The sequence below is a fragment of the Parasteatoda tepidariorum genome, chromosome 5 (genome assembly GCF_043381705.1).
Source record: "Parasteatoda tepidariorum isolate YZ-2023 chromosome 5, CAS_Ptep_4.0, whole genome shotgun sequence".
NCBI classification, from domain to species: Eukaryota; Metazoa; Arthropoda; class Arachnida; order Araneae; family Theridiidae; genus Parasteatoda; species Parasteatoda tepidariorum.
In genome coordinates, this window is record NC_092208.1 from 16,058,297 (window position 1) to 16,085,302 (window position 27,006).

The window sequence follows — 27,006 nt, forward strand, 5'->3', positions numbered from 1 at the left end:
GTTTAAATGTGTCCTAATCAAATTTTTTATTCACAATAAATCGAAAGTTGAAAAGGGAATAACACAATGTTCTCAAATGCATAAGTTCACCCGTTCTATAATTACATTTGTAAATTAACTTACCCATAAAGATAATAAAATTGTAATGATAAATGCAATACTATCAGTAAATGTATTATATTCTAATTGTAAATCTAATCCTGTTTGAAATAACTCGAATTTAATAAATTGGACTAATATATTTTGATATATTTCTGAGCCAAGTAGAAGCTTATCGCCAAGTTAGTGCTTGATTTTAATAAATTGCATCCCTCACATGTCAATGTAGAGAGAGATCTACCTACAAACGTTATCAACTAGCAGCGCAATCAGCATACTGCTAGGGGTGGGGGTTAAAATTGAGGCAATTACTGAGCGCAGTCCACCATTGCCCGATCCCACTGACACCTTGCAGGTGCATCATCATCTGCCTGGGTTGGAAACATCTGCTTGGTTTGCTTAGGGATGGGAAAGTGAGATAAAAGAAGCAAACAAGAAAAAATGCTTATCGCAGCATTCCCCTCTATAGATGGTTTTAAAAATCGGTATATCTATTTATTTTGAAGTAGAAATTTCAAAATTATTACAAAGAAAAATCAGTCGCAGACAGAAAAAGTTCATTATATCCAACTTCCTCACTTTTTTGGTTCACTATATCCACAAAAAATAGCATTATACGTGCATAGTAAGGCATGGGACCGAACATTTCGTTCACTATATACGGGAGTTCACTATAAACCGTGTTCACTATAGCAGGGTTTGACTGTATCACACTCTGCAAAAAAAAATATATATATATATATCTACACTTATAAAACTATGACTTCTTCCCTACTTGAATTTCCATTCCTTGAATCACATTAAGAATTTTATTAAGAATTGCCATTGTCATATGATAGAAATTTGATTTTCCCTTTTATTAATTATCCCATAATAACCTGCTCATGGTAATTATTTATTATAATTATTATTTTGTTTATAATTATCATATAAATATTGTTTAATTTAAAATCTATGAGAAATAAATACTTTAATAATGATATTCTAAACAATATATTTAGCTTTTTAACAATTTCAATTACTTCTTATTATACATTGATTGCTTATGTTGTTGTTTTTTGTACAGTGAGGCTGTGAGGGAAGGTGAAGTTCCATCTGATTTAAAAAGCTCTATGGAAGCTCATAGACAAGAACTGATTGGTAACTTTTATGTCTTTCTTGGAGATTACCATGTTTCACGTAACACAAAAGTCCCCTATTTTAAAACCGTGATAAAGCCCAAGTTTTTTAAATTTTTTTTTTTTTTTAAATTTGTAAACAATCTCTTATTTTAGTATATTTTTGGTAATTCAGAGTTAAACTCTGAATTTTTTGTAGAAAATTATTTGTTCTATGATCAGATTTAAAGCAATATGGTCGCTAATTTTATTAAAACTAATGGCAATTTTATACAACTGAATGTATTGAAAAAAAAATTAGTATTTGTTTTTAAAGAAAATATTGTTTACCAGCTTTCATATAAATGTTTCCAAGGAAAATCACAATACTGTTGAAACAGATTGTAAATACATTCTAATATTACTGTAGGAAAATAACTTCTATGTTACTGAAAAACTTTTCTACTGATTGATATCATACTTACTCATTCAACCAAAAATCAAATTAATTTCTTAGCCAGGAAGATAAAAATGATTCTATTTTAAAAAATAAATATAAACTATAAATTGCTTGAAATTTTTTATATATATAAACTATCAAGTTTATTTTTGAAAGTATTTTTATTGTCAGTCTTTTAAGCTAATTTAAGCGCTATTATAATTTTCTTACTGTGCTAGTTTCATCTGTATACTAAAATATAAGAACTTTTTTTAAAGAGAGTAGATAATAGGTTTAAGTTAAAAGTAATACATCTGTGTTAACAAAAGACGATACAGTCATCACTTATCATTTTCCATTTTAATATTCAAGTGTAAAATTTTTCATTGAGTTTTGTCATTAAATTTTTTTTTTATTCATAAAACTCTTACGACTTTTAAACTATAGGTCCAATCCATATTTCGAATGATTTGATTGAGCAAAAAAAAAACTACATCTAAAACAATTTCTTATTTTTCGAAATAACTTAGTTTAAATTTCTTCATCTTTCCTCCATATCATTAAGACTGGACGTGCGAAGTCATGCAATGTTTTACCGCTTACTAAAAGGCGGATATTTGACAGTTTGGTGCTGATAAAACTTTTTTTGTTGTCTAGATTTAGACATTTTTTTTTTAATTATCTTTAGTGAATTTATTAAAATTTTATTCCATATTCTCAAGAAAACTAATACTTGCCTAGGGGTCATATATCCTCGGGCCGGGCAAGGTTGACTCAGCCTTTCATCCCTTCAGTGGGTCGATAAATGAGTACCAAGCATGCTTGGGAACTAAACACTGGGGGTTCCGCGCTCGGCTGACCACCTGACCGGAACATCTGCTCCTGCACCCCAGAGCCCAAGGTCAAGAAAACTGAGGTGGGCACAGTAGGCCTTGGCCCTCATGGGCTGTCGCGCCGCTGACTTTAGAGAGTTTAGTTAGGGGTCATATAGCAAATATTTTTAAAAATCATCCATGAATACCATAGAGATAAGAATAAGCAATCATTATAGAATTTCTTATATACAAGATTTTGCCAACATAACATTTTGTCTTAGAACCTAACGATGTAAAATTGAAAGTTTTTTATTATATGTATTTATGCTTCCCTTAGATATGTGTTTCTGATTTTTCTTTGGAATTTTGTCACTGATATTAAGTAATCTTTGGCATTTCATTTTTTTTATTTTGCTTTTAAAATATTATGTTTCATATAGATTTCGAAATTACTATAATATTTGGATTCAATTTATCTTGTCTAGATAAAATGTATGATTTTCTTTTTTTATATGGTAAATGTCAGCTTTTTTTGTTATTTGTTGTTTTCTTGTGAATTTTTGTTTCAAATATTTTATTATATGTTTAAAATTTAAATTTTTTTCCTCATTTCTCAAGCTTTAGTGTAATAAAAATGTTTTTGTTTGAATATGTTTTATGTATTTGTTTAATGTTTTGTAAATGACAAAGACACAATGTGGAATAATAATGGGAAAAGTCATTGATATTTGAAGGGATTTTAGTGATATAAATAATTAGCCACATTTTGGACTCATTTAAGATTGCATTTTTTGTTAAAACACCATATATTGCATGTAGACAATGAAATGTTAGATGTATTGTGCTGATTGCTTGTTGAAATTCCAAAAACTTGTTAATGTCTATCTGAAATCTAATCTCATGAAAAATATGTTTTTTCTCTATATTGTTTCAACCCTTTTAAATGGGTATCATAAAAAATATTTTCATTTTTCATGCTATAAATTACATATTCATATCTTTCAATTATTAATTGCATGCACTGTTTTTATCCTTAAAACATCTATCAAATGTTGATGACACTATTGGAGAATTATTTCTGGAAGAAAAACTTATTAGTGAAGAAGATATTCAAGTAAATATTTTTTATCTTAATTAAATAGTTTACATATTTTTCCTTTTTAACCTTCAGAATAAGGTTTTCTGTATACAGAGTTAAGACAATATACTTTACTTGTTCTTCTAAAGAAAAACAAAATTATTCTGAATTGGTTAAGGCAGGGCTGATTGTGCTCCGGAAAAATCCGGATTTCCGGAATTTTCGCTAACAGTGATCCGGAAGATTCCGGAGATCGAAGGTCCAGATGTTTCAAAAATTCATTGATCACAGAAGTTTCCGGAAATCAAATTTTCAAAAGTGGAACTTAAAAACACAGTTTATTTTATTTGTTTGCAAGGGAGAGCCAGAGAGATACTTTATAAGCTTATATTCATGATTGTTTTATACACACACAAGAAAAGCTCTACACAAAAAACATTAGCACCACACTTCATGACGACATGGACTGTATTTATTAAAAAAAGAGAAGTAAAAAATGTATATGTATATTAATAGCGCCATCTATTAAGTAGCAAGGCAAGGCGTGAACATTCACCCCCCGTTATTAACATTCAACAACAATCAAAAATAAAATTGAAAAAATATATTTCACAATAAAATAAGTTTAATTTGGCATAGGAAGAAGACACACTCGCGAGATGGCTTGCTTGTACTCTCCATGTTGAGTCTTAACCTTGACGACCCTGATTAAATTATCAGTACCACTAAATATCTCTACGATTCAACCCAAGGGCCATTTAAAGGTAGGCATATTATCTTCGATGAGGATCACTAAATCACCAATTTTAATATTAAACTTTTTGAACTGCCACTTATTACGTTGTTGTAAATCACTTAAATATCCTCGGTACAATAAGCTGTACTAATTTTGTCACGTTTTGCCATCTCCTGAGTGTACCTTCCTTTGGCATGGTTAGGTTAGGTTCAACAAACGAGTTCATGGATCTGCCTATCAGAAAATGAGCTGGTGTAAGAGCATTTAAATCGTGGCCGGGAGTTTAAAATTCCCTCGATTTGAATACAGACAGTTAAAAACTCTTCATACGTCAAAAATGCTTTGCCAACAACTCTCTTAAGATGGTATTTTACAGACTTTACGGCAGTCTCCCACAAGCCACCAAAAGAAGGCGCTCTCGGCGGAATGAATTTCCATTCAATACCTTCACTAGACAAGAAGGCAGAGAGCTCTTCTTCTGGCTGCTTAACAAATCTCAAAAGCTTATTAATTTCCCTATTTGCGCCAACAAAATTTTTGCCGTTATCGGAATACAATTTAGAACTCTTACCACGGCGAGCAAAAAACCTTTTAAGAGTGGCAATAAAAGCCTCCGAAGTTAGATCCGATACCATCTCTATATGAAGAGCCTTTGTTACAAAACATACAAATATACATAAATNTTAATTTAAAATCTATGAGAAATAAATACTTTAATAATGATATTCTAAACAATATATTTAGCTTTTTAACAATTTCAATTACTTCTTATTATACATTGATTGCTTATGTTGTTGTTTTTTGTACAGTGAGGCTGTGAGGGAAGGTGAAGTTCCATCTGATTTAAAAAGCTCTATGGAAGCTCATAGACAAGAACTAATTGGTAAATTTTATTTATTTCTTCTTCCTTTATTTCTTACCAAGTTTTATGTATCACCAAACTTTATCTAACTTTAATTGGGCTTTATCACCAACCAAAGAAGGTGACCTTCTTTAAAACTGTAATAAAGCCCAGTTTTCTTTTCTTTTTTTCTTATTGAATCTTAATTTTCTGTTCTATTTTAATTTGTCAAAAATTTCTTATTTTAGTATCTTTTTGGTTATTTAGAGTTAAACTCTAAATGTTTTATAAAATTCTTTGTGTAATGATCAAATTTAAAGTAATATGGTCGATAATTTTATTAAAACTAAGTGCAATTTTATACAACAAAATGAGTTGAAGATTTTTTTATTGTTTGTTTTTGAAGAAAATAATACTTACCATATTTCATATAAATGTTTCCAAGGAGAATCATAATACTGTATGAACAGAGCGTAAATAGATTCTAATATTACTATAGCAAAATAAGTTCTATGCTACTGAAAAAGGTTTCTTCTGACCTAGTTACTCGTTCAAGCAAAAATCAATTTAATTTCTTTTCCCTGGTAGAAAAAGGCTTTTATTTTAAAAAATCAATATAAACTATAAATTGCTTGGAATTTTTTTATACATAGATTATCAAGTTTATTTTTGAAAGTGTTTTTACTGTCAGTTTTTTAAGCTAATTTGAGCGCTATTATAATTTTTTTACTGTGCTAGTTTCACATTGACTAAAATATAAGAACGTTTTTTAATAAAGTAGCTGGTTTAACTTAAAAGTAATACATCTGTGTTAACAAAAGACGATACAGTCATCACTTATCATTTTCCATTTTAATATTCAAGTGTAAAATTTTTCATTGAATTTTGTCATTAAATTTTATTTTTTATTCATAAAACCCTTACAACTTTTAAACTATAGGTCCAATCCATATTTAGACTGATTTGATTGAGCATAAAAAATTACATCTAAAACAATTTCTCATTTGTCAAAATAACTGTGTTTAAATTCCTTCATCTTTCCTCCTTAACTTTGAAACCTGGCATGTGAGGTCATGTAATGTTTTACCGCCTGCTAAATGGCATATATTTGAGAGTTTGATGCCAATCAAACTTTTTTTTGTCTAGATTTTGACAATTTTTTTAGTATCTTTAGTGCATTTATTAAAATTTTATTCCATATTCTCAAGAAAACTAATACTTGCCAAGGGATCATATAGCAAATATTTTTAAAAATTATCCATGAATACCATAGAGATATGAATAAGCACCCAATGTAGCATTTCTTGTATACAAGATTTTGGCAACATAACATTTTGTCTTAAAACCTAACTATGTAAAATTGAAAGTTTGTTTTTTTATTGCATGTATTTTTTCTTTCATAGTACATGTATTTTTGCTTTTTGTTGTAGAATTACGTTGATCACTGATATTAAGTAATCTTTGACATTTTATTTACTTCATTTTGCATTTAAAATACTATATTTCATTTATATTTCTAAGTCACTGTAACATTATTTGAATTGATTTTATCTTGTCTGGATAAAATGAATGATTTTCTTTTTTTTATATGGTAAATGTTTGCTTTTTCTGTTTTAATTGTTTTCTTGTGAAGATTTTTTCAAATATTTCTTTACGTACTCACTATTAAAAGTTTTTACCTCATTTCTCATGCTTCCATGTAATAAAAATGTTTTTGTTTGAACATGTTTTATACATTTGTTTAATGTTTTGAGAATGACAAAGACACAATGTGAAATTATAATGGTAAAAATTTTTGACATTTGTAGAGATTATAGCTATATAAATAATTAACCACATTTTTAAATCATTCATTGGAGCATTTTTTGTTAAAACACCATATATCGCATGTATACAATGAAATATTCTATGTATTGTGCTGATTGCTTGTTGAAATTCAAAAAACTTGTTAATGTCTATCTAAAATCTAATCTCAGGAAAAATATGTTTTTTCACTATATTGTTTCTATTTTAAATTGTATCATAAAAAATATTTTCATTTTTTATGCTATGAATTACATATTCATATCTTTCAATTATTAATTGCATGCACTATTTTTATCTTTAGAACATCTATCAAATGTTGATGACACTATAGGAGAATTATTTCTAGAAGAAAAACCTATTAGTGAAAAAGATATTCAAGTAAATATTTTTTACCTTAATTAAATAGTTTAGGTACATATTTTACCTTTTTAACCTTCAGAATAAGGTTTTCTGTATACAGAGTTAAGACAATATATTTTACTTGTTCTGCTGAAAAAGAAAAAAATTATTCTGAATTTGTTAAGGACAAACTAGTTCATATAGGTAATACTAGTTTTGATTCGTTTTTGTAAAAAGTTCATTTTTTATATTCGTGATTAATAGTTTTTAAATGACTACTGTTGGAAAAAGTTTGCACTCATTTTTTCCTCTATATTAAAAAATTTTTGATCTATAAAAAAATATCAAAAACAATATATTAGCAGAAATTAAATTAATCCTTAATTTGTGAGGACTAAAAATAATAAATATTTATAAATGTAGCATTCATAATTGTCTTCATCTAATTGTGGATTTAAATCATTGATTTAATTAGCATACATTAAAGCATAGTTTATGTTATTTACAGAATGCCATAAGACGTTCATGCCTTCAAAGAAAATTTACTCCTGTTTACCTTGGTTCAGCATTAAAAAACAAAGGTGTTCAACCTCTATTAGATGCTGTTCTGTCTTATTTGCCTAACCCAGCTGAAGTGGAAAATTATGCATTTAAAGGTGAAGGGTAAGTTTATTAGGGTGTAAAAAGAAGTTCTTTCCTATCATTCAGAATTTACAATATTCTCTGTTGAACAATAGTTCTGTGTACTGCATTATTTAATGAAATTACTCATATGTGGGCAATTTACATTTGCTTTTAAACTTGGGACAAGAATAAAATTCAAGATAAAGTGTTGAGAAATCAAAGTTATGCCAAAACCTATGCAATTATTGCTTAAAATTACTTTTCTTAATAATGTATCTTACTCTACGGAAAATACCAGTGTAAAAACAAGACTATGTTGTAGTTGTTATCATCCTTTCGAATTTGATGTTAGTGAATTATTAAAAATAAGCTATAAATTCTTAATGTAGCTCAGTTAATAAAAGAGAGGATATCTAACTTTATTTGAAGAGTGTTTGTTGCCAAGTGTGCTTGGGGGCTTCTTTCACTTAAGCACTCAAAGACTGTCTCTTAGTATCTTCATCCACTGAAAGCCACAAAAGACTTAGAAAAATAAATAAATGTTAACTTGCATTTCTAACCCTCTGACTTAAAGGCCTAAGATAATTGTTAAGTTACGGGTCAAATAATACGAAAATGAACTCTCGCTTGAAATCTGGATCTTTTTTTTTTTAATGTGCTTAGAACCATCTACGAAGAATTTCAATTTTCTCATAATTTTTCCAAAACTATTTTATGTTGGTTTGTGTTTTTGATAATATCGAAGTGTATGATGTTGTTTTAATCCTAAATTTTAAAGTATTAATCAAACTTATCTCTATTGTTTCAACTTAGTTCTGATCCTGAAAAGATTTTGATGAACCCAGCCAGAGATGACTCAAACCCTTTCCTGTGTCTGGCTTTTAAGTTAGAAGTGAGTTACTGCTCTACTTTGAGAACTCATTTTAGAATCAACTATTTTTTTATTTTATTTTAGCATTACTTATTTTGCAAAATAAGAAGAAACTACAGTGAAATCATAATAATTAGATGTGGATATGACTTACCTCGAATTATCAAATACTCAGATTATCGAATTCATTAAATTAAACAAATGGAAATTTTAACAAAAATTTTAATGTAAGTATAATTAAAAGCTGTTCAAATATTATGTAAGCAAATAACAGGGGGTTTGTATTTTTGCTAACAAGGGGGGAAGAGAGATATTTAGCTATGCATATCAGGGATGATAGTATTCTGGGTTTATCATATTATCCTTACGGGTCAAAAAATTAGGATCAAGGCATATGATTTTTCCGGGAATATCGCAGTATTACACGTTTCTCAAGATTATTGGTTCTTGGACTTTAACTGATAAAGAACTTATAATCCGACAAAATTTTCGTGGAAGTACTCAATCTAAAATTCAAACGTTTAAAGTTTCTCTAATTTCCGCTAGGGAGACGCTTACATACACGTGATTCTTTTGGTTTGCCGAATTTTCACCATTTTCATTAATTTGAAACTGCGCCGGAATCTGTTAATATCACGATCCCTATTCGGGTCGATTTGAATATCAAACAGCAATTTTCGTATTAACCTTATTTAAAAGTTGTGCATTGCTATTTGTATCCACAGGGTTTAAAAATCGTAACATCACAATTTGTATTCATGCGATTTCAAAAATCCAACATCACGATGCTTACAAGAACTAAGATTTTTCTTAAATTAGTTACTTTAAAGGTGCAATAGTTGTCATTTGTATGTAGTTTAATTTTAAATCCTTTAATTAATCCTTTAATCCTACTGACTTCTTTTAATTAATACCTTATTATAGGCTGGTAGATTTGGTCAAGTCACTTACTTAAGAATATATCAAGGCAAACTGAAAAGAGGAGAACTACTATACAATGTAAAAACTGGAAAACGTCTCAAGTGTACCCGCATAGTTCGAATGCATTCAAATGAAATGGAGGACACCGAGGAAGCCTATGCTGGTGATATTGTCGCTGTTTTTGGTTTGGATTGTGCGAGTGGTGATTCATTTGTTACAGATAAAAATTTGAAACTGACAATGGTAAATTTAATCTTTATAAAATTCTCAGCCGTAAAAAATTATTTTGCATTCTATTCAATCTTAGTGATAAAATTTATTTATACATCTACATTTTATTGACCTATTTTGCATTATTATAGCTCATTTTCATGGATTTTAATAAAATAGATACATTTGTTTAGGAGAGAAAATCATATCAGATTTAGAAAGCGTGTTATTATGATATTATTTAAAAATTTTATGACTTCAAAATTTAGTTAAAATATATTGCTTTGTTTATAAGTTTCAGTTAACATAGTTGAATTTTTGGTGTGTAATAAATTACAGTGCAAATATTAATCCTTTCAAATGTTTTCAGATTAAAAAAAAATTATAAATAAAGTGAACGTTTAATACATAATATGTTTATATATAGCTTTAAAAAGTAGATATTGAATATTGTTTTGTTTTTTTTCACAAGAAAAAACATGATCATAATAAAAATCTGCCAATTATTAAAGCAGTAAATAAATATTTGGAAGAATATCTGTATAGATAAAATCAAATTGTTTTCTGTTTTTATTGATTTATTTTTTAAGTAAATGGACAAGTTGTTCTACATAAAATTATTNTCGTATCCTTTCAAATGTTTTCAGATTAAAAAAAATTATAAATAAAGTGAACGTTTATATATAGCTTTAAAAAGTAGATATTGAATATTGTTTTGTTTTTTTCACAAAAAAAACATGATCATAATAAAAATCTGCCAATTATTAAAGCAGTAAATAAATATTTTGAAGAATATCTGTATAGATAAAATCAAATTGTTTTCTGTTTTTATTGATTTATTTTTTAAGTAAATGGACAAGTTGTTCTACATAAAATTATTTTTCAAACTAGAGTTAAAGTATCACTACTTACATAAAGCTACCCGCTTTATTTTTATCTTTTTTCTTTTCTTTTTTTACCAAAAATTGTGAAATTAAATTTATTTTTGGCCTGTTTTTCAGTACCTAATCTATAATATTAGATATATTTCTATTCTATTTTCATTACATTTGTGTGCATTATGTGTAATTATAAATTACTTTTTTATAAAGAGATATAATTAAAAATTCATTTTTTTAATTATTTAAAATTTTATGCTTCTAATTATAAGCTAAAAATCCACAAAATATTTTTGAAAAATGATTATTTTAATTAATTTTTATCTAATAAAAAAACTCACAAGTCTTAGTTTTTCCTTAATTTCTCCAGTAATTATTCTCATCCTTATTTTGGTTTCCTAGTTTTTTAATGACTAGTTTATTTTTCTAAAATTGGTACACTACTAACATGAAAGAATTGCTACCTGCTACACTATTGGAATGCCTTTAACATTATTGATAAGTGATACTTTTTAATAATGCTCATTCTTTTCTAAAATAAATTATTTTGACTTATCTGCGCTTACTGATTTTCTGTGTTATTTTTCAAGTAATTAACTTGGATATATAATAAATTTAATGTATTTCCCAAAATGTCTAAATAATATGAAAGTTGATATTTTTAGGTCAACTAATTTGAATGATGAGCAGTAAAATGTGTGAAGAAAAAAATTTCATTCACAATTTTTAAATTTACTTTGTTTTGTAGGAGCCTATGTTTGTACCAGATCCTGTTATTGCTATGTCTATTAAGCCAAAAGATAAAAAGCACCTTGAAAACTTTTCCAAAGCTGTGAATCGTTTCACTAAAGAAGATCCGACTTTTCACTTTTATTTTGATCATGATAGTAGAGAGGTAAGTAAAAAAAAAAAACTCATAAAAATTTGCTTACATGTCTCTTTTTTCATGCTGACATGAACTGAAACAAGGATTAAAAATGTTTTCTTACATCTATATTTTTGGAATTTTTTTTTTCTTCCCCAGCTTGAAATTATAATTTCTGGTACATGTTCTGCAAAATAATGGGTGCTAGTGCTTTATTCTACTGGTTAAAACATTCCATTCATTTCTTTTAATATGAAAGTGGGTTAATAGTGACATTTTTATGGGGGAGGGCTAATGATTTGCTTTACTTTAAAATTTTTAATAGCTTAAATATAGAGAAAAGGTAACAGGGGGCTGTTAAAAAAAAATTTATGAAATATCTAAATTCAAATTGGCAAAAATAATTTTTTTTTATGATTAAAAAAAATTATCAAACTTAGTAAACTTTAACTGTGATATATATTTTTTATTGTTATAATTATTTCCCCCTTTTATGTATTTTATATTTATTAATATTGCTTACTTTCTGCTTTGTTTATTATTTTGTTACTAAAGCTTTATTGTTGTTTTTAATTTATTTTGATATATGTAATTATAATTTTCATTGATAGATATTTTTTTAAGTCATCATGAATTTCACGACATTTTTTTCAACTTATTTGTTAATAAATTTATTGTTACTGTTATTTTGTTTTTACTAAATAAATTAAAACTAAGATTATAATCTAACTACGATAACTAACATCGTTTTTAGATTTTTTATTTATTTATTTTGGCTAATTTTCATTTTACGATTAAAAAAAAAAACATTTTTTTTAAAATAGTAAAATTAATTTCATGCATTCTAAATCAAAAAGAATTCAAAAACTTCATCCTAAAACCTTTATTTCCAAATTTATAAGACTTTTTCTTAATTATTTACAAATTTTAAATTTAAATGTGCCTAAAAAAAAATTTCAATTTTTTTTCTTTTTTCTGTATTCTCAATTTTAACTTTTATTAAAAGTTATTTTGAAATGCTCATGATGCATTTTAATATTAAATTTGGTACTTCCAAGTTTAAACTAAAGTTGAATCTGTTATTATTAAATATTTATAATAAACTAAAAACTTTTAATATTACGTTTTAATAATTACTTGTAAATAAAAATTTTTTACCTCCATAATTGTGCTATACGATGTGAAGATACTTAACTGTTCTTTAAAGTTTATGAAAAGGAAACTTTGTTAATTATTAAATGTTTCTGATAAATATTTACTACTTACAAACCTTAATTTATTTACAGTCTATTGTATCTGGAATGGGAGAACTTCATCTAGAGATATATGCTCAGGTACAAGTTTGTTTGCTTTTTTTTTCAAAGAAGATTTGTTATAAATTGAAGATCATAATGGAAAAATATGTTAAGTCACAATTCAATGTTAAGTCAGGCTTTAAAAATTGCTCCATAATTAAAACATTGTGAAGTATAATAAAAACCCTTTATCACCTACCACAACCATGGAAAAACAAGTTAGGTAATATTTTGATAAGTTTAGATTTAAAAAATTAATTTTAAAATTTGCTTGATAATTGCAATAACCATAACAGTGGAATTAGGAATAAAATACACTATAGTGACAGTAAACCATAACCTGCAACAACCATAAAAAAGTATAGAATGACATTTCATCTGAATTTGAAGGAAAGAAAAAACACTTCAGCTTTAAAACTTATTATGTTAATACAGCACGCATTACATGTTACCGCCAACCACAGAGGCACAATGAATCAGTAGTTAAGGCACTGAATTATCATTGTGAAGGACTGGGTTTCGATCCCCAGTGGCGACTTGAAGTGCATCCATCTTCAAATTAATGGATACCAGCTTGTTTGAGAAGTAAAAGCGCCATGTGTACCATGCTGACCACCTTGCCACTATCATGAAATTGTGGAGCCTTAACCTATTGCGGGAATGCTTTAATTTGACAACCAACCACAACAGTGGAAAACAAACATGTTAAGTGATATTTCATCCAAATTTCGAAGAGAAAAAGGAAATCGGTTTTAAACTTTGTGCTATAACAGCAAATCACAATCGTAAAAACTGCTTTAAAACTTGCTCTGTTATAACAGCAAACTATTACTTGTTACATCCTACCACAACCGTGAGAAAATCATTTTTATGATTTATTCTATAATTACAGATAATCGTAATGGGTTCTTCCATTATATTCTTCTTTTTAACTAGAATTTTTTTATAATATAATAATAAACATAGGTTTTTGTTTTTATTTTAGAGAATGGAAAGAGAGTACAATGTACCTGTTATATTGGGAAAGCCAAAAGTTTCTTTTAGAGAAAGCTTACTTGCGCCATGTGACTTTGATTATTTGCATAAAAAGCAGTCTGGTGGATCTGGCCAATATGGAGGGGTCATGGGGAAAATGAGAGTTAGTTCTTTTATTTTAGTACTTGTTTATTGTTAAAATTAAATTTATATTTTCTGGCTTTGTGCTTTTATGAATCGAATGATATGAAAGACTTTAACTTAACAAAGGTTAACTTGTAAACCATTGAACTTTTTAAAACAATTATTTTTATTATAAATACTTTTGAGAACCAGCAAAATAAAATAAATAATTTAATATTATATTTTTTCTTTATTTGAGGGGTTACTTTATAAAATAGTTTACTTTAATAAAATTAACTTTAATTTAGTAAAATAATAGCTATTAGTTAATAAACATGGGATCTTAATTGTTATATTTTTATTTGACCAGCAGATTTTGAATTTTATCACTTTTATTTGAGCACTTTTTTATCGTTAAAATTAAGTTATTATTTTTTACTTTGTGCTTTCATAAATCCAATGATGTAGTTTCCCTGCTACAGTCCATGTTTGACTGTGACTTCCCTAACAATTCGATCCCAAAGCTGTTGCTTATAAATTTTTTTAATTAAAAAAAATTTTTATTTTTAACGGCTCTCTCAAGATGCATCGATCCGTCTCTTTTTTTATTCTGTCTTCCCTGTTTCCATTGTCTGTGACATTGGCCATTCAAAATCTTTTTTTCCAGACCTGTTGTCAGTCATTCTTTCTATGAGTGGAACAGCTCACTCCGGCCTTTAGAACATTCATAATAGGGACTCAGTATTGTGAATAAAACAAACAGTGTTATCTGTGGGCAACATTTTTGTTAATTTTGAAAAAAATATGATATCTAATTGTTAGATAATTCCATATTGTGTTTCTAATACATTCTTTTCATTTGGTTATGCATTTTTCCCAAGCACTGTTAAATATCATTATAAAATTTAAATTGCTAAAATCTGTTCAAAAAATTTAATTTTACAGGCTGCTCCAGATATAAAAATTATTTGTACCTCTCTGCTCCAAAAACCAAATTTACTTGCACCAAGTGACATTTTTCTGCTCTAAAATAGCTAAAATGTTCCAGCTCTGAATTGTTTAAGTGTTATTTAATTTTAAAATTGGGATTTCTTGTACTAAACACCGTCCAAAGTATTGCTACAAGAATTATATTATAGAATAATTAGGATAATAAAGAATATTTTTTTGAAAAATGGCACAATTTAAAATTATTACATTTGTAAAATCTTATCAAAAATAGCATATTACTAGTAAGAAACTTTTAGCAAGTAACAGTTCAATTATGGAAGACTAAAAGAATTTTAAAACAGTTGAATTATACGAAAATTTAAAAAATTTCTAAATTTATTTAATCAGTATTTTCCTACTATTTTTGAAACTGACTATACAATACATTTCTTATTAAAGTAGTGTAATGTTTAAAGCATCATTTATTTATTTTTTATTCATTTATTTATCTATTTTTATTTTAAAAAAATAGCAATTATCAATAAACAGTATTTAATTTNATACAATACATTTCTTAAAGTAGTGTAATGTTTAAAGCATCATTTATTTATTTTTTATTCATTTATTTATTTATTTTTATTTTAATATTTAATATCATATTTAATTTTATTTTATCAATAAACAGTATTTAATTTCGGACCATTATCCATTGATCACTTAATAATAATTTGAAGTTCTTATTAAATGTAAAGCAATTCTATATTTCATTTTCTAGCCTTTACCTCCTGAGCAAAATACCAAAATAGTTTTTACAGATGCCACAGTGGGAACTAATATTCCAAAAACCTTTGTTCCAGCTATTGAAAAGGTAATATTTTTCATTTATTTTATTTATTTGTCTTATATTAAATTCATTGTGTGAAATACTATTGTCTGATACATGTTTATTTTTAATGTTAATCTTTTTTTCTTTCAAAACATGAATTATTATTATAATTTGTTTATTTATTTATTTATTTTTAGTAAAATTATTGAGTTAGTTTACTCTAAAGTAAAAACGAATTTATGTATCAATGAATTAACATTAATTGGTTTTTAATGTCAATATCCTTTTTTTTTATTAAAACATGCATTAAAGATTACTTTTTGAATAAAATTATTTAGTATTTATACACTCAAACACAAAGTCAACTGGTAGTGGAACAGAAAAAAAATTTTACGGTTAAANCTAAAGTAAAAACGAATTTATGTATCAATGAATTAACATTAATTGGTTTTTAATGTCAATATCCCTTTTTTTTATTAAAACATGCATTAAAGATTACTTTTTGAATAAAATTATTTAGTAATTATACACTCAAACACAAAGTCAACTGGTAGCGGAACAGAAAAAAAATTTTACGGTTTAATTAGTTTCGGTTATCAGTTTAAAAATCTTTTTAGTAAATGTTTTTATTTTGCCCATTATATTAAATTAATAACTTATATACATCCCATAATAAAAAACCAAATTACTTTAAACAATAAAATAAAGCTATAAAGGGGAAAAAATGTAGTTCAGACGAAATTCAAAAAATGTTCTTGCTTTCGGTGTTCAATTTTTTTTTTTTTTTTTTTTTTTTTTTTTTTTTTTTTTNTTTTTTTTTTTTTTTTTTTTTTTTTTTTTTTTTTTTTTTTTTTTGTGTAGAAGTAAATGAAAAAGTAACTAATAGGGATAAAACTGATTTATTGCACAAATTAGAGAGGATTACTAGTAAATTAATTGGTCATAATTTTCTGTTTTGAGTACTTATTTGCAAAAGTCTTCTAGCTTATCTATATTAAAGAAAGGTATTCAAATTTTCATTTTGCATTACAAAAAAAAAACAATCCGTTTTAATTGTTTTGTTAGCATCAATCAGAAAAAAGTAAACCTAAGTATTGACTAGTGAAATTTAAAAGAATTTTAACTCCACAGATATCTGTAGAAATGCAATTCAGCAATATCAATTTCTTAGAAACTACCTATGAGAAATTTAGAGAATGAATGGCTTCCCATCTTGAACAAAGACCTACTGTAGATGGTCATTCCTAAAATAAAAATAAAAAAATGCTTCTTTGCATTCAGACCTATAAAGCACCCCATGAGGTGAAAGAAAACTCTATTCATATTAGAGTACAAAAGGGCTTATGTTGTTTCCTGTAATGCCACTCCCCCTCAACAGATTCAATTCAAACAACTCTAACATTTGACTCCTGTAATGTACTGCTGTTTCAAGTATCAACACTGTAACAAAGCATTCAAAACACATAGTATTATAGATATAGAACTGTGAATGATCAATTTTCTTACCTCTCAATGAAAAAAAAAAATTTCTGTTCACATTAAAAGCAAAATTTTTTTCAAGGGTAATGAAATTTGAGTTCACTTTAAAAGATGTTTCATGTTAAGTGTGTTAACATTTAAGGCATTATATGCATATACAATTCGATGGGGAATCAAAAATAAGTTCACGTTTAAAAATATACATGTTAAGCATGCTTAGATTGGTGAAGTTCGACTGTATTAAATTCGTTTGTATGAAATACTGTTGTCTAAAATGTTTTTTTTTTTTTAATATTATAATGTTTTTATTGTTAAGGCATAAATTAAAGCTTACTTTTTGAGCAAAATTAATTTTATGCATCAATTTCTCTTTTAATTTCCTGTTAAAATGTCCCATTGGCAAAATGGGTCTTGGTTTAGATTTTATGGCGTCCTCACTTTTTAACTACAATAATCAAGAGTAATAGTAAACAGTGTGCATGCGTTGCTATGGCAACCACTGCTGTTTGATAATTTTTTTTAGAATTCTTTTTTTCACTTTTAATGATGATGTTATTTTTGAGATGAGTTTATTTTTGAGATATGGGGCCAGAGAGATCCCATAAATAATTTTTTAGTTGTTAGAGTTCATCAGAGAATTTCATCATTTGAACTATATTTTTGTTTTTATTACGGTTAAATTCCAACCTACAGTTCAAACTGGATCATTTTCAATACTAATTCAGATGAATATCACAAATAAAGAGGGTCCAAACTGATTGACACAGTCCCAAAAGTTAGAGTTGAAGCAAGAAAAAAACGATGTGAAGGTCTAAACTTACCGAGACTGAAAAAGCCGAAGAGTGTAGGCGGGAATACCTTAAGTGTTACACACAAACGGGGGAAACAAAAGAATTCCATTCGTAAACGCAAGCATGAAGCTCGTCCCTCACAAAAGTACCAAAGTGGATGAGAGAATTGAACCCTACCGTAGAGCGAATTGTGACTCTCTGAACCCCTTTCATGCAAATACGAGAACTGGGTGTTGATCACCAGTTAGGGATAAAAGGATCCGTTATCAACATACCCAATAACTTGCGCAAGACTGTAGACTGTCTTCCTCGCAATATAAATGATTCATTCACTATTCATGCAAAATTGAAAAAAAGCCTAGCTTTCAAATCATGTTTCATGTATAAACTTGTAAATATGAAGCGGGTGTATGATGTAGGGTGACCCGGGGTAATTCACGATCACTCTGTTTCTGGGGTAAATAATGATCACCTAAGTTTTATTTTAAAAAAATAATTTTTTTCTAAATTTGAGACATGGACAAGAATGCTTGTACACTTTACTAAGGTATAACTACATTTACTTAATAATAGTTTTTTGTTTAATCTAACAAAATAAGTATCTTTTAAACTGCTTTCTGTATTTTCCATTTCAAAGATGGGTTTCAAAATGTGCACATTTCTGCAAAGATCCCCCTCCTTCTCTTAATAATAAATATTTTGAGTTACTTTCTTTTTCTTTGATATGAAAATAGTGTAAGCTCTTGTTTAATTGTTTCACATCTACTGTAAACATTATAATTGATTATAGGAAACTATATCAAATGTTGCCCCCTACAGATGGGGTAATTATTGATCACTGGGGTAATTCATGATCATTGTCATTTCTTTTCATAAATAGTATTAAAATAAACTAATAAATAGCTAATTGTCTTTTCTTAAGTAACAGTTCATATTTTTCAAATGAAACTATAAAATATATTTTAACTCAATTTAATCACAAAATTTGTTTTTAACCGTATGCTAGACAAATGTGTTCCAATTTGTCTTACCTTGCTTCTATCTTAATTTTATGTGTGTACATTGTTAGAATAATTTTTAAGTTTATAAATTAGCCTAATATAAATATGGTGAGAAATTATAAGCCTAAAAAGGATACAAAGCTTCTAGAAAGCAAAATTAGTTCTAGTAATTAAAATTTCTTAATTAGTAAATTTCTTTTAGTGATTGAAAATGAAAATTTCAGTGTGAGAGCTGTTGACATACCTTACTTAACTTTACACTCTCCCTTAATGAAGTTACAAAATCCAGCAAAAGTAACCCATGTGGGAACTCTTTCTTATATTCCAGCAGAACATGAGAATAAGTTAGCTGCTTGCCTAAAATGTATGGCACGATACAAAGATTTTTGGAAAATTTAAAGTGCTAACCTTTATTTTTGCTTTTTAAATAAATTGTTTTATTGGCTGCTTAAACATATATTTTTGGTTCATTTGTTTGATCTTGATGTCTTATTTGTTAATTACCACTGTATAATTATTTTTAAACAGCCCCTTTATGATTAAAACTGGTGATCAGGAATTACCCCAGAAAGGATCAAGAGAAGGGGTAATTCCTGATCACTAAAAATTCAAAATATTTTAAATTCTAATTAGATTTTCAAACAAAACAAGGTAGCCTGGGACTCATCTCATATAGCCTCAAACTTCCAGTAAATATTATAATTCTAACTTAAATAGTTTTCTTACAAAATAGATGTTTGCATTTTTTGATCAGGAATTACCCCAGGTCACCCTACATTGTAACATTGTACCAATCCAAAAATGTTAATATTGATCTCAACTGACTGTTCAATGTATATTCATTTATCAAAAGAATTTACACTGAATGTGTCTAAGCTGCATTTAAATATGTCTGCCAAATTGTGTACCTTGAAGTTCAGGATTAACAGTTAAAGATGTCCAAGATGAAAACACAATGAAGTTTCTTTTCCAAAAAAAATTAGACAACAACCATTTTGCCAATGGGTAACCTGTGATCGCCGCAAGGCGATCACAATTTTCTTCATTTTGTATTAAATCATATTTATATACTTTTTTTTTAAATTATGTTTATATAACTGGTGTAGTCCTTCTTTTTTATGTTTGTTTTCTATTTTGTTAATAACAAACTTAAACAATGCTTAAAAAATTTAATACAGCAAACTTTTACATAAATAAAACAATAATTTGTTTAATATTTAATACACATTTGTTTTATTCTTAATTTGTTTTTAAATGACATAGTGGATGTTTTCTCTAATGCCTAACCCTTAAATACATTTTTTATTACACATTTAGGGTTTCCGATCAATGTGTGAAAAGGGAACCTTGACTGGACACAAACTTTCTGGCATTGAATTTGTCTTAACAGATGGTATGTAGATAATTTTAAATATCCGTGTTATTATTATTAGAAAATATTTTGTTTATTTAAATCATCTACTTAAATTTTAGCAAATTATAATAAATGTAGTTGTTTTCTTATTTTATATTAAAATCTTTCATTATTGAGCCTTTTTTTTTTCATATATTCTATGTTTATACTTCAACTCTTACCTTCAGTAACCAATTTTAAAATTTAAGTTAAATCTTACCTTTTGCACCTAAAATCGAACATAATTATATTATCGCTGTTGGTTCTACAAGATTCATAATTATGTATGGAATTTCTTGATGTTCCTTATGAGTGGAATTTCCTGAAAATTTTTTTGTCCTGAATTAAAAGTTTTTGTCCTGATTTCCTAATTTTTGTATGTGTCCAGAAGATTGTGTTTCTAACAAATGCAAATTTCAAATTATAAAGAACTGAAAGTTTTGATTTTTGATCCATCATCTTTTTATTTTAACTAATAATGCTTGTGAAATTCGATAATTTAAACTTAGGGGCTATCCATTAATTCTATACATAGTTCAGGCATGTAACTGAACCTGCTAGATTCTTTCTTTTACACTTTTTAAGGATTCATTCATTTTATGGAGAAAAAAAAAATAAACTCAATAATCAATTTTACTTCATTAAATTTTTATGATTCCAAGAGTCATATGCATATTTATAATTTTCGGCAAATGCAATAACAATTCTTGTAGGATAGAGTTTTATAGCTTCACAATCATTGGTTTGTCCATTTCATCTGATTTAATAATGAATAGTGCAATAAATAATAGAGTAATCACATCAGTAAATTATTAAACAATGAATTAAAGGATCATCCACTAAAAAACTTTTGTTCAAAAATGTTATATAATGTAATTACTGTGTTTTTGTTTCAAAATTATTGAAACTCCAATTAAAAATTATTTGATTAAAGAAATCTTGAACTCTATTGGAAATTTTAATTTAATATTTGTATGAGGGAATATTAACTAAATGGTACTATTTTTAGAGCAACAATAATACTATAAAAATGTTATATTTATTGCTTTCAAACTGTTATGAGTTGTTCAGTGCCCTATTAAAATTGTATTGTTTGTTCCTAGCATAGTAATTCAAAAATATAAAAATAGTATATTATTCTTTTGCATTAAGGATTATCTTTATTACACTGAAGTAGAAAAAAAATTCTAATTTTTGTGGCTTTTCATTTACCCTTTTTAAAGTAGGTTGGTATATGTATACTTTTCCTTAAACTTGTTTTTTTCCTTTTTGAAAAATGTTAGTTGGATTTTTTTTTTCTTTGGCCCATTACCAGGCCTGTTACTGTTAACTTTATTACTATGGTTCCAAAAGCATTAAGTGAGCGTTAACAGTTTGTTTGTATAAATTGTAAGGTTTTGTAAATTTAAATTGTGATATTTAATTATATAAATGTGAGATTTAAGTCATTAATTTTTTTTTTTTTCTTTTGATGATTTTTTTCTTTTGCCTGATGAAAAGAGAACATAGTCTCATTGATTTTTTTTTCATGAAAGTTATTATTTTCTTTATTCTAGTTTTTACATTATAATTCACAGTTTTTGAACCCTAATTTTTTAATAATTAGCAGTTTATTTTTGACAAAATTAATTTTGCAAATGATAGTAAACATGGTTCATTCATACATACCATTATCAGTTTTTTTGGTAATTTCAGGCTCCTTTTCTTTCGCTGTAATCACGGAAACCCTACTCTGAATAAGTTGTTAGTAATGATTGTTAATAATTAGGACTATTTTTTCCTAGTTTTATTTTGTTTCCTCATAAAAGAAATAAAAGAATTTTGTATGATTTATTAAAAATAATGTATGACAAATGTGACGTTTGAAATTATTTTTTTACAATGAATTATTTTTTTATTTAAAAAGCTTTTTTGTGCTCTTCCTATTTTTTTTTTCAGATTCAATTTCAACATAAAAGTGTTTGTTTTATTTTGAGGTATTGATAAAAAATAAAAAATAAATTAAAAATTTTAACTTGAAAATATAAACAAATTTAAGTTTATAATTGAAATATTTTGTCACAAAAGTGACTTTTGAGTAATTTAAGGTTTTTATATTTTTATTTTTTCATCACATTTTATTTCAAAACTAAACTAGTTTCACCTTATTTCTTCTAAAAAACAATATGTCGTATCATTTAAAATAATTTCTAATGAAATTTTACACCAGTATCCTCATACCAAACCTACCTTTTTTCTCCAAATGAAAATGATACGTATCATATTATGTATATCATTTATATTTATTGTCACTGAATTATAAAACTTCAAAAAGGGAATATCTTTAGACTTTCAAAGTTTCAAAAACTATTTGTTCAATTTCATTAAAATCTTGCATTTTTTTATTTGAATTTACACAATTTAAAAGGAAATAAAACTTTGCATTCTCTACAATTCAAGCATTTTTCTACCATATTAAAAATTACTTTTACTTGAACCAAATTTTATTATTGTGTGAAAAAGTTTTTAGATTCGCTTAAGTTCTTGAGGTATGGCGAAATACTCAAAAGGTGAGATTAACTATTCGGGGCATATACTTCCGAACCTTCTCATAACTTAACTTTTGGAACCATATTTTCCTGATTCCTGCTACCATTTCTTTGAGGGGAAAAGTATGCTTATTTAGAAAAGGTATGTTTTTGTGTTTGGTACCCTTACTAAATTTATTATTTGCACTAGTTAATAAGCGTGTTTAGGATCACCCCTTTGAGCCATTCAGAGTGGTTCTTAGCTCATTGAAATCTGATCATTGAAACAAAATTCATTCAATGATGTTTTTTTTTTTTTTTTTTTTTTTTTTTTTTTTTTTTTTTTTTTTTTTTNTTTTTTTTTTTGCTCACTGTAAAACATGAAAAAATCCTTTTCTTTTTTAGCTGTTTGAAGTTCTTGTTTTTTTTAACATGTAGAATAATTTTGCTAAGCATTTAATTTGCTGTATTTCAGGTTCCCATCATATTGTTGATTCAAATGACATATCATTCTTTTCTGCTGCGTGTGGCGCTGTTCAACAAGGTATGTTTATCTGGAGTACTTCATGTCTTTTATTATAGTTGTTAGTACAGATTACCTTTGCTTGAGCTGCTTACTGTTATCTATTTCATACTTGGAAGATTCTCATTATTTTCACAATTTTTTATTACCACTATTGAGATCATAAAAAATGTCATATTTCTGACATGGCAAGCTTTATCTTATTTCTTAAAACCCTTAAAAAGGTGTTATTTTATAAACTGTTTTGAAAATATTTAGCGTTTTCTATTTTTATTTTTTTTTTAAATTTTGAAACTTAGGTTTTAATGACAGGCTTGATTTCTTTTTTTCGGTTACACTATGATGATAATTATAAGGCGGGATAAAAATATTCACCTATACCAAGTACCAATAAGATATAACTATTAAAGTGTAGCATTTATTTTATTTTTATCAAGGCTTTACAAAGATTCTTTAATATTGGTTTGAGTGATCTCATAACTTTATTTTAACTTTCAGTATTTGACTATGGTCAGTGGCATATACTGGAACCTGTTATGTTGGTAGAAGTAGCTGTACCCTCTGAATTTCAAGGATCTGTCATCACACAACTCAGTAAAAGGGGTGGAATTGTCATTTCTATGGATGCAGAAGGGGATTGGGCTATTGTCACAGCTGAGGTATGATGTCTTAGATAAATAGCACTGATTCTTTTTAACTTCCCATACAGATTATCTCCCCAATTTACTGATTTTTTAAGATTATATTACTAAATTATGATATATAAATAGCTGCCATCTCTTAAAGATTTTCTCTTTTTTACATATGTTTATTTAGAGTAGTAAAAAAATATATATATTTTTATTTTATTTTAGATTTATAAAATATTATTTTGACTGCCACGACATCTAAATAAATTAAAATAAACAAATGTGTGATAAACAAACAATAGTGTGTTTGAGCCCTTGTAAAATAAAATACATTTAACGTCTTACGATTATAATACAATTGTAATTTCACTACGACTGGGGATAAATCATACTTGAAAAGAGTATGAGTTGACAGATATATATATATAATATTTATGATACTATTATGAATACAAAGCAGTTTTGACTAAATTCGAGGCCTCTTTTCGTCATCATCTTGAAAATTAGGTTAAGTTTTTGATTCTCATTTTCTTGTTGTGTTCTTGTTTATGAAAAAAAAAAACTTTGATGATGGAGTGTCTTTTGACAGTTCCATACCTTTGAGAAAGAAAGGAAATTGCTTTTTAGATTAGGAGAAATACTGCTTGATAATTTCAAGATATTTTATAAAAAACTTTTTGAACTATAAATAATTTTCATAAATAACTAAATAATTTTTTTAAATGGTAAAGAAGAAAATGTGATTTATGAATTTAAATAAATGATATAAAACTGCACATTTGTCTGTGTTTGAATTTTTTTAAATTTAATTTTCTTGCACAATAAACTAATCAAAATGGATAGTAAATAAACAATACTATTAGTCTAGTACTATTATACTAATATATTTTGTTTTGGCTATTAGAAAGCACTCTAATTTATAAAAACAATCCTGTAAGCTGCTGACAACGTGATTATATCTTTTAGTTATTTTGTTTTTTTGGCTTTTAATTTTTTTTTTTTAATTTAAGTATTTTTGGTAGTTTTTCTTCTGCTTTAAGAAATATTTTTCCTTTTTTATTTCTTTTTTTTTTAATTTTATTTTGTACATATAAAACAACTGATTTGTTTAACAACTGATTAAAGAAATATTGATAAAATTAACAAAAAGATTAAGACTAAAAATTACATTGAAAATGAAGTAATGATTGAGTCACCACTGCAATCTTAATTTGATGCAACTATTATTAATGTTTTTACATTGCTACTTTTTCTGTTCATTCTCCAAGAAACTCGTAAAAAATTTAGTTTGCTATTGATTATTCTCTAAAATGCTTTATCAATTTAGAAAGGTACTTGTTGCTAATAAAATGTAAGTAATGCTTTGAAAAATTTGCAAATTTTAGAAATTAAAGTGATTATTCACACCTTGACAAACTTGCAATGACATTAAATGATAATGAGCATTCAATAACTTTCCTTTAAAAGCAGTTTTCTTTTGCACTCCCCTTTTCACTTTTTTATTTTTTTTATTATGACTTTTTTCATTCCTCAAGAAGTGTGATTCACACCTGTAATATTGTAACTGTAACATGTAACTGTAATATTGTAACTGTAACTGAAGCATAAAGTGTAATTTCAATTGGCCAAAAAATTTGATGCTAGAGCTCCATGTACAGGGAAAGTTTCTTAAGACCACATTATATTTTATTTAAAAGAATAATACATAAATAAATCTATTACTAATGTTTCTGTTTTTTTTTTTTTTCTTATAAAGGTGCCACTTAACAACATGTTCGGCTATTCATCAGAATTACGTTCCAGCACGCAAGGCAAAGGTGAATTCACAATGGAATATTCCCGATACTCTCCGGCAGCTGTAGACGTCCAGCAACAACTCATTCAAGATTATCAATCCCTTTCGGAAAAAGAAAGAAAAAATTTGTAAATATCATTATAAAGAATTTTGTACATATGTATTTATTAAAGCATTTTAGTACTTTTATTCAATGCTCTATTTATTTGTGTTTATCACAGAAAAATAGAGGGATTTTCTTTCTCTGCTAGCACATGCAGTCTAGCTGTTTTATTTATTACAAGCCTCGTTTTAACGAAAACATGCGTGTACCAAGAAAATTTTTAATAAATATTTAGTTTTGTGTTATAAAAAAAATCTATTAACTGTTCTATTATTACAAGCATAGCGTGAATTTCTTAGATCTTGGTTTCTTATATAGTTAAGATGCATAAAAAGAGGTATTAAACTTCTTCTAATCTAAACTAAAATTATTATACATCAATATATTCATGTCTTTTTTATGTCTCTCTTAATATTAAAAGTCAATATAAGAGACAATATATTATTATATCTTCTCTTAATATTGACTTTTAACTTTAAAAACTTGGTCATATATTTTTTATAATGTATTAAACTATCAAATTAAGTGGAAAAAATTATAAATGAAATGGATTCTACTCATAGAGGCATGAATATGGTTCCACTGTGCACTCTAAACAAAACTGTAAAAATGACTTAAAAGCTTGATTTTCGTTTAGGAACCAAATGTGGTATAGTATGAAGAGAAAACTGCTATTGCAAAAATCTTAAGTTCAAATGTTGGGACAATCCGTCTAATAAAATGTAAATGAAAAGACAAATTATTAGTTTTAAAAAAAAATTGCATTTCATTACAGATTAAAAAAACTTTTTTTGAAATCTTTATTACAATTTTAATGAAACATTTTAAATTATTGCTGTTGGTATTTCCCTTTTTAAAAAAAACGTCGGGAAACTATGAAAAATTTTTAGGATATCTTGTGTCTTATGATTATGCATAAAAGCCAATATTTCGCTTTTATATTAATATAAAACTCTAACTGGTTTGAATATATTTATATACATCCTTAAAATCGTTACGTTAACGGGTGCATAATAT

General features: G+C 26.7%; 1 protein-coding gene across 1 annotated transcript; it reads left to right on the forward strand.

Moving 5' to 3' along the window:
• Positions 1–5,079: 5,079 nt before the first annotated feature.
• On the forward strand, positions 5,080–26,075 carry LOC107456945 (mitochondrial translation elongation factor G 1; the record flags this gene model as incomplete). Its single annotated transcript, XM_043044808.2, is given in 13 exon segments — positions 5,080–5,147; positions 7,213–7,289; positions 7,759–7,913; positions 8,688–8,766; positions 9,670–9,909; positions 11,503–11,649; positions 12,906–12,953; positions 13,900–14,052; positions 15,718–15,810; positions 20,357–20,432; positions 23,415–23,483; positions 23,961–24,121; positions 25,848–26,075. Coding segments are annotated over 13 exon segments (1,537 nt in total), but the record flags the coding sequence as incomplete, so codon positions are not given.
• Positions 26,076–27,006: the final 931 nt, after the last annotated feature.